The sequence below is a fragment of the Hibiscus syriacus genome, unplaced genomic scaffold, assembly GCF_006381635.1.
Source record: "Hibiscus syriacus cultivar Baekdansim isolate YM2019G1 unplaced genomic scaffold, ASM638163v2 tig00110287_pilon, whole genome shotgun sequence".
NCBI classification, from domain to species: domain Eukaryota; kingdom Viridiplantae; phylum Streptophyta; class Magnoliopsida; order Malvales; family Malvaceae; genus Hibiscus; species Hibiscus syriacus.
Genome location: NW_024062662.1, coordinates 154,582 through 170,355, shown reverse-complemented (window position 1 = coordinate 170,355; position 15,774 = coordinate 154,582). Strand labels below are relative to the sequence as shown.

The following is a 15,774-nucleotide window of genomic DNA, read 5'->3' as shown; positions in this document are numbered from 1 at the left end:
TCAAACCTTATTTTCGATGAGAAAATTTAGCTGATGTTAGATTCATGGGAGACCTATCACATGCAACTACCTCTTACACGATGAGATAAATTTATGGGGGAAAAATTCAAGACGACGATTATGATTTACGCAAAAGTATTAGATTTCAATTAGTTTAACTGTTAAAAATTAAACTAAATTACATCAATAACCAGTTCGTGTAGTCGGATGAGACACTAGATTCCTTAAGCAATGTCAAAGGTTTAAACCCTGACGTTTACGAATGGAGCAAACTGGTTAGGAGAGTCGCCTATGCAGCACTCGATCTAGATTAGTCGTTCAAAAGATCGAATATTAGTAATTAATTCAAAAATTAAACTAAATTACACTTTGAAATTACTTAATTATAGGTTTGATAATAAAAAATAATTTAATTTTTCTTCTAGAAATTGTATCAAGTAAAATATTGTCATAAACATATCACTATTTCGTTAAATAAAATTCCCCTTAGGGTAAACAACACATGTAGTCCCTTAAATTGATGAAAATTTAAAATTCTATAAAAAAAATAAAAAATAAAAATAATTTATTAAAAATCCGACTGAATCGTACCGATTTTAACTCTATTACTTTCTACCTGTATTTATCCCTCCTTTTACTGCACTTTTCTACTATAAAAACTAAAACAATGGAGAAAAGGGAAGACTAATGTTAAACCATTTTATTTCGAAAAGAGTTCCAAAGTTCATCAGTCTCTAAACTGATGCTTAAAGCTTAACATATTACTACTGAGTTGCATGCAAGGCAAAGAAAAATGCAGTGACTGGCTTTGTAACGCTTCTGAATTACATCTTCTTCACAATGGCTTCAAGCATTCCATTAGCCAAATAGCTAGTCGCTTCTTGGTTATTGACCGGACCAGGTAGCTGGAATGAGACGGTGAAGGGTCCCGGCCGGCATAGATTTTGTGTCAGCATATGAAAGATTTGCAAGTTCTTGCATACTATCTTCTCACCGGTTGTTGATATCCCCTTTATTACTACTTTTCCATCAGGTTCAATGTCACAATTGAAATCCCCTGCACTCATAAACTCGAATATCTCAATTTTCCTCCCAGAGAAATCGATAACAAAACAGACAGAAAGATAAATATGCTGATTCAAGCTTTCCTATCAGAGAACTCAATATCAATTAACATGACAACTTGATTTGCTTCAATCATAAATCCTGGAAAAAACAATCTTCGAGAGATCATTTTCATCAAAGAGACGAGGCATTTCTGATCTAATGAAGAAAGCAAACAATTCTATTTAAAGTGAGTTTAGCAATCATGTCATGAACAGAGTGGTTGATCTTAAACATTAAAGGAACTTACTTTTGTCCATTGATACCCCGGGAAGGGAGACACGGAAATAGTACGAATCCTCCAGTTCACCAATTTCCACTTTTCCAATAACAGGTCCAATTGATCCTGTGGCTGCAGCACCAGTCAGAGCAACTCCATTTTTGGTAGCTGCCAAGATGGTATCCAACTCCTCCCTTGTTGATTGTGAAGGCAGAAATATCATAGCTGGACCAACAGCGTCTGCAGCCTCTGTGTTCTCTTTGGTTGGTGAAGAAAACATATCTGGATTAGTTGGACCCATGTATGGCACGCAATTCAGAGGAGCCACATCGAGAACTGGTTGCTGGGGATTCATGCGATTAGGCTCGTAATTTTCGCCTTTTGTCCTTTCAGAACTGCCGGAAGACAAGTAGATTGTCACGTTTACACATGAACCTAGAGCCGAGTCTACAAAACAAAAGCTACCTTTCATGAGCAATGCTACAACTTACATGTCTCCCTCCAGCCCAACCATTTCTATCATATGTTATTGAGGTTTTATTTTATTTTTTTTTTATTTTTATAAGATGTCAGCAACGAAACTTAGGCTTGTTTACTAATCCATTGAAAGAAAATGTAAGGAATCTTTTGGAAACAGAACACGGAGAAACACATAACATTGACATCAGTTATTTAAGGGAGGAAAATCCTTGGTCACAAAAATCAAATTTCTCAAACATTTGAGAAAACAAATATTGAATCCACTTACAGGGTTAAAACAGAAAAATAATGGTTTTTTTAAAATGATACAAAAATCCCAAACTAAACAAGTAACGGAAACATGCATCAAATCACCAATAACATACTGAAACAGAAAACCATCACATTTTTAAGTAGTTTTGCTCAAACATAAAACCCTATTATTGAGACTAAGGGCACTAGATTTTCCTTACAAATAATGTCCATCTTCGCTACTCTCTAGGAAAGTGTGTGTTCCTTAAAGATGCAGCTTACACTTAATAGGTTATGGCTGAAAACTACAACCATGGTCTATATAATGTCACCATCCTAATGCAAGACCGCCTTCCAAAATATACTCATTTATTATCCCCGTTAAAAATATTAAAATGTTCTTCACTGCCTCCACTGTTTTTCCTTTTACAGCTAATTTATATGTTTCCAACAGATTACCTATTTAATTGAATAAATAAATTTCCAAGTAATAAAACTGACTAGTTGCTCTTGCCAAAACCAAGAAGATATGCATGTTATGCATGTGTAATACACACATAAAAAATGAAATAAGTTTGGTGTAACATAACACGTGCAGCCATCTCCCGCTTTCAAAAATGTATAACACATGCGTTGCATGCATATACTTTATCAAGAACTTCAAACCACACAATCAATGCTTCACATCCAGCATTCTAAGAAACCCTCTATTATGCATTTAAGGTTAATTAGGAAAATGATGAAGGAAAGACAAGTAATACAGAAAGCAAATAATTTATGAAGTTTTAATTTTCTCTAGACAACATAGTAAAGAGTGAACAAGGTTAGGCTGTACCAGACTTAGATATACCGATTTATTAATGTTGACACAGAGGTAATTAAACCAAATTAAATGCACTTGTGCATTGCAATCCTTCTACGCACATGTTTCTACCTATTTCAGAGAAATATCATTTTGCAACTACAGTTTTTATTTTAAAAAGTGAAAAATCTACTTTAGGAAGTTCTTCAACCTACATTATAGGTCTCACATAAGCTATATTACAAGAAATCTATTCCTTTTAAATAGGAATAAATTTCCACACTTTACGGACACATTAGATCCATAATGGTATAACAGATATAGAGTTGCCTATAAGAAGTTTTAGGTACTTGTATCTAGGGGTGAATCCAAGAATCTCAGATTTGGGGACCATATTAAAAAGAATAGTTTCCTTTTTGGGGTGTCTAAATGAATTTTCACAAGTTCTCAAATATAAAAGCACTAAGAAATCAAAGGCAATCTCGAGGGGAAGAGGGTGTAGGGTCCCTGGCCTTCCACCTTCCCTTCGTCCGTCTGTATCATGGTTAATGTCAAGCAGCAATATTAGTTCTTTTACCTCAGATATCCCGTTTTGGACCTACTTTTATGACTACATGCCCTTCTGAATTTTTTCTTTTTCATCTTTCGTTAACTTTGAGATTTTATTCAATAAGTCACACCTACCACATAACAACAAAGAGATGATTGAAGATAACTATCATTCAAAAGTGTAGTGATGCCTGCTTTAGTGGTTGTATATCTTTAACCAACTCTATAAAGAATATCAAACCTTCATCATATGCCTTAACAGAAGCAATGTAAAATACTATAGCATTCATCAACAAGGGTGCAAATAAAGGAGTTGGATGGATACAAAGACACAAATATAGTAGGGTTTTTGAGTTGTTTGGTAAGTTTCAGTTGTCCGTAATGCAGATGCTGACTTCATGGGTGAATGCATGTTGGAAAGGAAGTGGTTGATTTCTACCTGGAAGGGACAAGTAAAATAAACATTTATGTTGTTCTGATTTTTTATTTTTCTTGCAGTAACCATGTCCAATGCATATCCAGACGTGGGTATGGGGGTATAACCCTCAAATATAAGGAAAAACTTCAAAAAAAGATTGAACATATCCATGACGAATGCATATCCACATTCAAGATTCACACAAGTCCAAGTAACATTGAACATTACCCTCAATTTTTCTGAACAGGGGAATATCCATATATTCAGAGAAAAGCTCCAATAGAAGTTATCAAAAATCCAAAATAGGAAAAAGTTAGCCAGTAAAAAACCCTAGGAAAACCCTAAAATAGAGGCTATCTTAGTAATGAAGTCCAAGCCTGAACCCCCACCCCCCAAAAAAGAAAAAGAAAACAGCCAAAGAAGAAGATAGCGAGATCCTAATTCAACTTCCATACACCTTTTATCAATAGAAAATATTTTATATATAACAATCTTAAAGTAAGAATCCTTGATTTCTGCAAATAAATCACATAATTATATACAGGGATAAAACAAATTAAACATGGAATTTTGATTCTCTACCAGAAAATTTAAAAACCACGACAGATTCGATCTGAGATGAGGCATAGAAATTCAAACAACCCATCGTATACATCATCATGAACATGAAAAAAAAAAAATACTCAAATACATCCAAAACCCAGAGAGAAGATGGCATAAACTGTAAAATACAAATCGAAAAATGGGAATTCAAAGCTGTATCTTTTCAGCTAATTCCATTGCCGAATACAAACAAACATCATTGGGTTAGACGTACAGACAACATGCATTACAGTATATAGATTTGTATAAAAGATGTATGGCCATGGGGGCATCTTTACCTCATTGGAGAAGCCATTGAAGAGAAAGCAAAACTGAGAGTTTTCTGTCAGTTTCAAACGCTGTTTATACAATTTGAAAGAATCTAATGTTTATACTTTTTTCTTCTTTGGGCCAACGGGTTTTGTGGAAAAGACTAACGTTGAAACAATTGGCACTTGCCTTACTTGGTTGTGATTTTTTTTAAATAAACTATACAAATAATCGTTAAAGTTCAAGTTTTTTTTATTTTTTTACTAAAATTTTAAAAATAATAAATTTTTATCCTTAAACTATTATTAAAACATCAAATATATTGTTGAACAATAATTTTATATTTAATTTATATCCAAAGTACTTTAATTTTTAAAAAGATTCAAAGATTATATTTAACCCCAATTTGGACAGTTATGATGGGTTATTTGAAATAATATAAAGGTATCTTCATTGTCGACTGTGTCAGGGTTGCTGAGTGAATGAAAAGAAACCTAAAATATCTTTACTATAAAGTAACCGGTGAGGGTTAATGATGCATATACCTCACTATTTGTTCTGATTGGTGGCGGCGTGTTGAGTGAATGTTGTAATCTTTTAGCACGAGTGGAAAAGAGCAATTAGTTTCATTATTTGAGAGCAAGATGGTGTTTTTCTTTTTATTCTGGGAGCTGTTGTCACAACCATAGTTAATTTCTTGTCGTCAAGAATAACTAAATCTCTCCCATAAATTGGGATAAAAATATATTTAGTATTTATTTTCTTATAAACTCATCACTTTTTTGGTATTTTTTATATCTTCTAATTTTTATGTTTTTTATGTTTTTAATAATTTGTATAGATTTTTATTCTCTAAAAAATTTACTAAGTATAATTATAATTTTTGGATTTTTTGAAAATTATTAAGTTTACGAGTAAATTAGATATAAAATCATTGTTCAAAGGCTTATTTGATGTTTTAATGGTAGTTAAGGGGTAAAACTAAATATTTATCTTTTTATTAAGGTTGCCACGTTATCAATTTAACAAGAATGATAGTGTAGTGACCATTTTATTATAAATCGATAATGTTAGTGATCAATTTGTTATTTTTGAAACTTCAATACAAAAACAAAAAATTATTCAAACATTAATGGCTATTTGTGTAGTTTACCCCTTCTTTTTAAATCGATTATTAGTGGATTAACAATGAAATACGTTGATCATTTAGTGGATTAAAAATGGAATACGTTGATCATTAGTGGATTACCAATTGAATATATAGTATTTTTTTTCGTAGTTTTTCTTAATCATTGACAACGAGCTCATACCTTACAGTTAGAAATATAAATCACTAAGAAATACTGCTTCATAATAAAATTTATAATAGATTGATAGATATTTCTTGTTTCACATCTCTTTAAGTAGCATTCCAACTAGAAACGAGATCGAAAAAACAGAAAGGCATAAAGTAAATTGTTTCATTCTTCAAGCATAGTATTTACAAAACAAAGTCTGTTCTTCAGCTTATAACCTTGATCAAGGCTTTTAACCCGGAGAGAAGCCTCCTTATTCCGCCCCGATGAACATTCTCAGGATGTCTCGAGGGCCTACTCTGTAATCAATTTAGAAAGTAAACGAAGATTAGAAAGCAATAAATCGAACTTCTCGGGGTTAATGCAATCGTAATCGTTCTGATTCTTTGTTCTACTTTCTAAGGTTTCAATTCTCAATTCCCATTCAAAGTATCGAATTACCTTCTTAAATTCTATGCTAGAGTTGCTAATGATCAGAAGAAGACTGCTGTTGCTCGGGACCTGGTGGCCACATCTGCTGCGCCATGTATGGGTGAGACTGCTGGGCATAGATAGCAGGGTCCACCACCGGCTTCCCCATTATCATTCCCGGAGTCCCGACCTGAGGTGCATGTTGTGCAGGCATGTAATAAGACAATGCGTCAGCAGGCCCTCCAACAGGCATTGTTCCGCGTGGAATCGATGCAAGAACTTCATCTTTCAAATCCTCTCTCGGAACTATATCAACTAAGAAATCGAATATGTCAGTCCTGGTAATTGCTGCCGCAATATCGTTCTTCTGAAGTGTCCTCCTTTTATTCTCTTCCGTGTGATTCCACGAACGCAATGTCAATTCTAAGATGAACATTTCACATGCCCGAGCGAAAATGACAGGAGCCTCGGCAGATATCATCCTCACATCTTCATCAGCTTTCATGATCTTCTTGATCCGGGCTAAGGGAAGGTTATGGTTCTTGAAATCTGTAACCTTCTCGATTTCTTGATACTGATTTGCCCAAAATGTCTGCAGTTGTTGCTGAAGTTGCTGTTGCTGCTGCTGGTGGATTTGCTGAAAAGCAAGCTGGTGCTGTGCAAACTGTGCTCCCGTCGGGGTGGACTGAATACCTCCGACCGATGTCACAACTGTCCCTGGATTTTGGGTCGCCCCAGTCACCTGATTCTGGTACGGATTAGTACCATAAGGGACTTGAGCTCCGCTACCCATCATCCCCATAGCCGGGGGCTGTCCATGTCCTTGCTGGTCCATTCTAATCTGCTTCAACCAAAACTTAATACATCTGCCTCTGAATAAACACACTTCAACTAGGCATTACATTTTCATTGCATCTAAACATCGAAATCCGAATAAACGTTGTAAGAACCATCATCTCCGGTGAACGGGAACCATTTCTTTTCTTATTTTACGAAACCTATTCTGACTAATATCCTGCCATGGAATATCAAGTTCCATTACCGCTTCAAATCAACATCTACTCGAGCCTAGGACACAAATCACCAGCATTTATGATAAAAATCTATACATATTGTTCCGATTCTGTATTTTCCTTGAGATGATATAATTTCAAACCCTCCAAATACATGAAAAAACTTCATGAAAAATTAACTTACTCGTATCCGACACTATAAACATGAAATTGATCTAGATTTACTCCATCTAAAATGAAGAAAGAACGAACACAATAAAGAGGAAAAAATGGCGATTGGTCAATGGATTTTTCAATAAAAAACCAATAAATAATATTATAGGAAAAAGTGATACCTTTTGGGGGGAATTCGTACCCTTGATAAGAAGACTGAGAGGAGCCTGAGATTAAAAAGAAGAGATGTCAAAAGTGTTAATAATAGAATTGTTTACGTAGGGTGAGAAAAGAAACCCAAAATTGGAAAGTTTTAGGGTTACATTGAAGAAGAAGAAAAAGTAGTTTTTTAATGATAGGTTGAAAAGGGGGGATTTTTATCGTACAAACTAACCTGAGATTGGAAACAAGAAAAGCTGAAGTTGGGTATTTGACATGTGATGTCAGAACTGAGAAGCTACTTTTATACGACCCGGACTTCCCCTTCTTTCTGCGTTTTCTTTTCCTTTTTTGTTTTCTCACCAAATTACCCTTTTCAAATCAATTTGCCTTCCGGATATCAGTTGTTTGGATTTATTGGGTCACTTTTTAATTTGGGATTTTAAGTTTGGCTCTATTCCTTCTTTCATTATTATTATAGGTAAAGTATATGAATCATCTCTCGATTATAGTTATTGTTTTATTGAGTTTTAAAATAATATCAATTTTAAAACAATATTTTGATTATAGGATGACATTTTTTTAAGTCCTCAACTATTATAAGTTACAAAATAGTCGTCAGACTATTAATATGTTCCGAACTAGTCATTTTCAGTTAAAAAATGATGGTCATCTGAGCTAGATGTTAACACGTTAACTAGGATATGATAAAATCACATTTTACTGACGTTATTAGTATCATCGTTGCTTTGAAGTACTAGCTAGACAGTATAATGTAAACGAATAGTCGATCCACAAAAATACAGCTCAAACGGTTCTAAGATCAGATTTTATCATATTAGAATCAACAAGTTAACGTCTAACTCAGGACCATAAATTTTTTAACGAAAATGCCGAGTTTAAAATATATGAAGTTTGATAATCATTTTGTAATTTTTACTAATCGATTTAATAAAACAATACCCTATAGTCAAAAGCTCATTTGTATACTTTATTCTATTATCATTTCAAATAGTTTCTTTTAAGTTCTTATTATTTTAAGTTATTCGGAATTTAGGTAGATTTCAAATTGTTAGAGCAGTTCAAATTATTTTAGATTTGAATCAATTTTACCGAATTAGCCAAATCAAGGATCCTGACCAATTCAACTGAGAAAGAAATCAATTGTGGAATTCCACTAATGAATATAAACACGCATCTATTGAATGCAAATAGTTCACATACGGCTCAAAGGACATTAACAGGTGACGTGAAAGTGAAACATAATTTACATGCTAAGAAAGCGCTATACCGATGCTATCGTCGGAGCTTTCTTAATAACCACTTCCTCCGTTGATCGACATCCATAGCCACAAACATCCGGGCCTTTTTCTCGTCATCAAGAAGTTTGCTAGCGTCTAAGAAGAGCACATCATCCATGCCTGGTATGGCCTGAAGAGCATCAACTATGCTTTCAATTGAGCTATCATATCGATCTTCATCACTAAAACTGGTGTTGGCATTAACCGGACTCTCATCAACTGGATGCAGTCTTCCTTGATCGGTTCTTGAGGCTTTTCTTGAGGCTGGAGTTGATGAAGTATCAGTTCTCCGCTTTTTCCTTTGATCGGGTATCTCAAACTCTGCAGCCAGAGATTGCAGATCGTCGAATATATCATTGAACCCCATATCAAGAGCATCATTGTCAATCTCTGATCTTATATCCACACTACCGATTCCATGCACCCTCGTCGGATTGCTACTGGATTCATCCACCTCTTCACCTGCAAAAGTACAAAGTCAAAACCAACATCTACCATAATAGTGACCCCAGAAAAGAATGAAGTAACATTGTCCATGCATACAGGCAATTCACATAAACATTTTGAGAGCAAGAAAGAGGGAGGGGAAAGCACCAGCACAATTTTCTGCCTCCAAATGCCACCCAATTATATTTGCATTTCCATAAATCAAGAACAAATCATTATAACTAGGAAGGGTTCTGTTGCGGTATGATCGTGAATCAGGGTGTTCCTGCACAAGCCAAATTTAAGCTAAGATTAACGACATCACAAATTTCGTCCATAAGAAAATTTGATCAAGCAGCACCTTTAGATAAATAGCCCAGATATTTTCATCAGCAATTATCATCTGTCGCATCTCATCCCAAGAAAATCCATCATGGTCGAGTAGATTTTTCATATCATTGAATCGTTTCCTCAAGTTCATAAAACGACTTTTCAGGAGATCTTTGTCATATTGATGCCCAAATTCTGCCCTAAATTTTGCAACCATGTCAACCCATGCAAGCTTGCTAAATTTTTTATTGATCATACTCCCTTGACGAACATGCTCTAGCATTAGATCAATGAAATATCGATCCATAGACGGTATCCAATTGGTTCTCCCGTAGTAGCCATTTTTCAGTATGGTTCCTTGAACAATTCAAGATGAGGAATAAGTTGAATGATAAAGTAATGTACCTCAAAGTTGCTAAAACTAATTGATAAATCATGAGAAATAATAAGCACCCTGCCTTTTAGATGATGAGAAATAGCACCAGTTCTAGAGTTAATGCAAGTGCATATAATCTTAGCAACAGAAATCTCACCATGTCCATTGCAGCTAGCATCTTGACCTGATCGTCTGCCATTCCTATCAGTTGAAGTTCCATAGATCAAGCATAAATCATTATAATTAGGCTTGCATTTGTTCCTGTACGAGTCAACGTCTGGGTATTCCTACACTTACCATATGTTAGCTACTTAGAAAAGAAAACAATTGACATCTAAGAACAGAAAAACAAGCAAAGTACCCTGATATAAGTCTCCCAAACATCATCACAGGCTGTAACCATCTGCCGTGTTTCATCCCAAGAAAACACTCTCTGATCAAGAAGAGTCCTCATATCACGATATTGTTTGCCAAGGCTTTTATGATGATCCTTCAAAAGTTCCTCGTCAAGTTGTAATCCAAAACTTTCCATAAATGACAGAGACATATCCATCCATACTTCAGTATCTAAATCACCATTCATCCTACCGCTCCTATGCACTTGCTCTAACAAAAGGTCAATAAGATGTCTTTCCATCGGAGGAGTCCAATTTATCCTTGAACAACCATTACTGGCATGGAATTGAGGGTCATTTCCTACAATGTATTTACATGAGAAAATAGCCCCACTACAGCAGAGAAAAAACTTGATATAATATGCATGTCTGTTCAAAATAAATGCATACCACCAACTGAGTCTTAGATCAGTTGGCACCGTTGCTACTGCAACAACCTGGAGGTCATAGGTTTGAGTTTACTTAAGCGCAATCGCCTCCAATTTAATTAGTTTGGGGATTATGGGTAGTTTAGGAATTATATAAGAAAATGCATACCAATCCCCAAATCTGGGTCCTCATTTTCAAGACACACCCTTTGGGCCGTACTGCACCTCTGATTAGAAGTTTCTTGACCAAATATAACACATAGCTTGTGATAGTCGGGCAATATTTTGTTTCTGTATGATTGAGTATTGGGATGTGCCTGCATTGATTACACTTGAGCTAAAATAATAGCATGACACAAAGAAAACAGAAAGAGATATACAGAAATTCACCTGCATGTAAGCATCCCAAACATAATCCGCAGCAATGACCTTTTCTCGTGCGTCATCCCATGAGAATCCATTCTGTTCGAGTAGTATCCTTATACTATTATATTGCCCCCTCAAGTGTCTGGCCTGGGACTTCAAAGCCTCTTCATCATAGTGATATCCAAACTTTATACTGAACATTGCAACAATTTGTTTCCACGCCTCAGGTATGAAAACATGACCAATTTTATTCCCCCCAAGTGCTTGGTTAAGCATCAAGTCAATAAGATGGCAATTCATAGCTGGTGTCCAATGTGTACTTAACATCTCATCTCTATCATTGAGATGGCCTTTGTTTTCTTCACCTACAAGAGCAGTAAACGCATCATATACATATTCCAAAGTATCACAGAAGGAGACAAATATTTATCACCAGAATATTCCTATAGCTTGCTGTCAGAGAAAGAAAAGGTAATAAGATGAAAAGGTAATAAGATAACCAAGGCAGAAGATCCATATCCAACCAGGAAAATACATCAACCACTAAAAGGCTAAGATAATAATTAGCATAGCTTATCCACATTTATTGTCAAGTTTCAATGTTGCTAACTTCGCAAAACAATCGGATGCATGATACAGTCCACTACCTACCCCTCTGAAGAGAAATTTCATGTTTACTTACACACAAACAAAACTTACCAATCCAAGTTGGTAACATTTTAGGCCCAGTACATCTTCCTTGGCGTATATGACTAGAAACTACACTATTGCTTGCATTTTCATAAATCAACCTCAAATCTTGGTAGTTCGGTATCTTCTTGTTTCTGAAGGTACGAACATCTGGATGTGCCTAAAATATAACGAAGGAAATTATAATGTGCTAATCAGTCAATTTCCATGTTGAATGCAGAGAGAAATATACCTTGATATAGTTATCCCAAACAAGATCATCAGCAACCATCATTTTTTGTTTATCATCCCAAGAAAACCCTTTTTGTAGTAGTAGACTATGAACATCACTGTAGAACTTCAACAGTTTCCTATATCTACACCTTAAAAAGCTTTTTGCGAACTGAAAACAGAACTTGGCATTGAATGAACCAAGCATATCATTCCATGCTTGTTTGCCGAATGTGTTCTTACTTTTGTTGCCCTTTCTAAGATTTTCCAGCATAAGCTCAATGAAGTATTGATCCATGGCTGGTGTCCATTCTATATTTGGGTTCTCGTCACTTGCTGCAGGAATGGAACTTCCAACACCTAGAATTGAGAATTAGTGAAAAGCTTGTTCATTTTTCTTCATTAAAAAAAAGGTCCTGCCAAATGATGAAGACATTTAAATGCAATAATAATCCATTTCATATCATTTACAACACTTGCAGGGGGGAAAACCCATCATAAAAAATTTCATGTCTCCTGGCAGATCTGGAGTTTGAATAAAAAAGGAAGTAACAAGGACTGCCTGGCTTAGTTTGCAGAAAATAAGTGAGAAAGAGAACATATATTAGTAAGCTAAGGTTCTGTAACCAAAAGGCTCATTAAAGGTTATATTAAGGGCTTCACAAAATCGCAGGTTTGCATTTAGTACACAGACACTCTTCATAGAAGTAGATATGATACTAATACACTGAAAATGTTACTGGATTTCTCAATCAATTCATGTGAAACATTATTATAATGGTATTTATTGACTTTTACTAGCTACATTCATAATTCTAAAAAGTTAAGGAGTTTTCAATAATCATAAAGAACCCCAGAACGGACTCAGCTTATCAATGCCAATGGAAATATATAACCTTACTAGTAACAAGAACACACCGAAATTCACCCCTTGAGCATCATCATCAAAGTCAATATCATGACTTGACCTACTATATCTTCCATCCGCCTGTGTGTATGCATATATCAAGCATAAGTCACTGAAATTCACCAAAGTTCTATTCCTATACACCTGTGCATCCGGCTGACCCTACAAATCCATTATAATCAAATAAGAGCATATAAAAATGAAAAGTCCTTCACATGAACCAGAACATCATCCTCACCTTGATATATGCATTCCAAACATGAGGAGGGGCAACTACCAATTTCCTTGTATCATCCCAACTGAACCCGTTTTGTTCAAGAAGGTTCTTCACATCATTATACTGCTTCCACAGATTGGTATAATGACTTTTCAAAGTGTCTCTATCGTATTTACACCCAAATTTTGCATTGAAGATAGATAACATATCAGTCCAAGCTTGTTTATTAAATGTATGACCTAATCTATTGCCCCTATGCATTTGATCTAACATAAGATCAATGAAAAATCGCTCCATTGCCGGCGTCCAATTTGTTCTTGTTCTATCACTGCTATTAGGAGCATTGCTTCCCATTCTTCCCCCTGATAATACACAAAAAATTCATAAATTAATTAAATCAGAATTACAGTGCTTTAAAAAATATTGAAATTTAAGTAACAACTTACAAGCATACAAAATTCAAAGCTAATATAAGCTAAAATGAAATAAAAAATTGTAAAGATGACCAAAAGATGGTCAAATTTAAGGTTTCTGCTACCTAAGAGTTTCAAGAAGAGAAATTCTATCTAAATTAAGCATAAATAATGGTCAAATTTAAGGTTTCTGCTACCTAAGAGTTTAAAGCAGAGAAATCCTATCTAAATTAAGCTGAGATTACGTTAAATTAATTCGATCAAACAACTGAAACTCAAAACTTCATAACTCTTTTTTTTTTTTTTGTCTTTTCCAGCATTTTCCGGTAACGATACGGAAACAGAAGCGAAATTGCTGGTAAAAAATAGAGTAAAAAGGATTAGAGTTTGATACCTTTATATTTTCTGGTCAGAGATGTGGCGAAGGAGAAATTTTGATTCAATTTTCGGGAAATTTGATCGCGAGTGTGTGTGCGCTTTAGAATCCAACCAAAATAATTGAAAAGAAAGGGTGCTTTAGAATCCAACCATGAAAAGAAAGGGTGTTTTGGATTGAAAGCTTAAAGGAGAAACGGCCTGTTTGGCTGTTAACGGGGCTTCAATTGGACCCTTCAAACTTGGTCTAAACCGAATTTCAATGGACCAGTCGGATGGGCCGCTAAAATCCCTTTATTCCCCCAAAATCTGAAGATTGAACCCAACACTTTATTGATTTTCGTAAAGAAATTATCCGATCGTACGTATTGCATAAATTAATCGAATTAAGTTATTAGATTTTTAAGCAAGATTATTTGAATTTGAACGTTTATAAATGAAGTAAACTGAGTTAGAAACACCGTACCCATGTTTAGGGAGTAGTTGAAATAAATAATTGTCATTTGATAATTCTATCATTCTACCACTTTTATAATAAGGATTATTCACTCCCTAATCATATATACAATTTGATATTTTTAGTATTTTTTTCTCGAGAAAAATACATTTTTGAAAAAAACAATGCAAGTGAATCTCATTTCCTCACTTCAGGTTTACGCGGTTTGGGAGGTTGTGTTAACCTTAAGAAGCAACATCTATTTTCATAATTACACCAATATGGGAGAAATTGCTTCTACATTGTTAGAAAATAGTATTGGTGCAAAACAATACCCTTAGGGTGTGTTTGGTTCACGGAATGTAAGAAGACCAGTGAGAATAAAAGATTACTAGGGAATAGGATTACTGGGAATGTTGTATTTTGTGTTTGGTTGGTTTAGCAGGAATGTAAGATTACCGTGTTTGGTTAAAGGAATAAAAGATTATTGGAATGTATATTTGACCAAATTGTCCTTATTATATATTTGTATAATATTACAAATTGTAAAATATTTATATGTTTTATTTAAAAAATTAAATTCATAATATTTATATAATTTTTTTACAAAATTAAAAATATAAAAAAAAGTTTAATGAAAGGGTAAAAAAAATTTTTAACCCCTGAACTTCATATAAAATTTTAATTATAGATTTTTTTTTGTAAATCTAAAATAATTTAAGGATAAATTTGTAATTTAACCTTCGTAGAATTTTTATTATTCAATGACAGAAGAAAGATATTTTTGAAAAAAAATAAAAATTTAAGGGCATTTTAGTCCAAAACGCCGGTAATGTTACAATACCTAAGGGAAGGGAGGTAATGACATTCCCGGTAATATACCCCAAAAAATCTACTATTAGTAATAAAACATTACCGGGAATGAAATTCCCGACCAACCAAACATGGGAATGTGGGATTCCCATCCCATGAGAATCCCACAATCCTTGAACCAAACACCCCCTTGGCGTTGACTATCAAGTAATAATAACAATAATTGGTCTCTGCAAAATTCAATTCGAATTATTCGGTCAATAAATCAAATATAAGTGATTAAATAAAAAATAATATAAAAGTATGTCCATCGTATATACATTATATAATGTTATTTCGTAATCATATTCAAGTATTTATAAATATAATTGAAATTTTCATACTTTAATAATTTATTTAATAATAGATTTTGAATTATTCGTGTATTCATGTCATTGTGGCTCAAAATAAACCATTTTTCCCGT

The 15,774-nt window shown here is 34.3% G+C and overlaps 3 protein-coding genes across 5 annotated transcripts; all 3 read right to left on the bottom strand.

The window, feature by feature from the left end:
• Positions 1-678: 678 nt before the first annotated feature.
• On the bottom strand, positions 679-4,783 carry LOC120116212 (alpha-crystallin domain-containing protein 22.3-like). Its single transcript, XM_039136750.1, has 3 exons — positions 4,686-4,783; positions 1,355-1,719; positions 679-1,057 (listed from the first exon to the last, which is right to left on the bottom strand). Exons 1-3 carry the CDS (start codon positions 4,700-4,702, stop codon positions 825-827), a joined length of 615 nt encoding a protein of 204 aa, XP_038992681.1. The 5' UTR covers positions 4,703-4,783; the 3' UTR covers positions 679-824.
• A 1,282-nt stretch (positions 4,784-6,065) lies between these two features.
• Positions 6,066-8,068, bottom strand: LOC120116211 (nuclear transcription factor Y subunit C-9-like). Of its 3 annotated transcripts, none has more exons than XM_039136748.1 (4): positions 7,923-8,068; positions 7,711-7,755; positions 6,393-7,228; positions 6,066-6,250 (listed from the first exon to the last, which is right to left on the bottom strand). In XM_039136748.1, exon 3 carries the CDS (start codon positions 7,195-7,197, stop codon positions 6,418-6,420), a length of 780 nt encoding a protein of 259 aa, XP_038992679.1. In that variant the 5' UTR covers positions 7,198-7,228; positions 7,711-7,755; positions 7,923-8,068; the 3' UTR covers positions 6,066-6,250; positions 6,393-6,417. The 3 variants fall into 3 exon arrangements, with proteins under 3 accessions (XP_038992679.1, XP_038992680.1, XP_038992678.1); XM_039136749.1 differs by having other exon boundaries at positions 6,393-7,218; XM_039136747.1 differs by having other exon boundaries at positions 6,067-6,250; positions 6,393-7,203.
• A 783-nt stretch (positions 8,069-8,851) lies between these two features.
• LOC120116209 lies at positions 8,852-14,200 on the bottom strand. The gene is made up of 12 exons (XM_039136745.1): positions 14,081-14,200; positions 13,295-13,635; positions 13,068-13,218; positions 12,172-12,509; positions 11,949-12,099; positions 11,274-11,614; positions 11,053-11,200; positions 10,482-10,816; positions 10,278-10,407; positions 9,776-10,101; positions 9,583-9,700; positions 8,852-9,450 (listed from the first exon to the last, which is right to left on the bottom strand). Exons 2-12 carry the CDS (start codon positions 13,625-13,627, stop codon positions 8,984-8,986), a joined length of 2,838 nt encoding a protein of 945 aa, XP_038992676.1. The 5' UTR covers positions 13,628-13,635; positions 14,081-14,200; the 3' UTR covers positions 8,852-8,983.
• Positions 14,201-15,774: the final 1,574 nt, after the last annotated feature.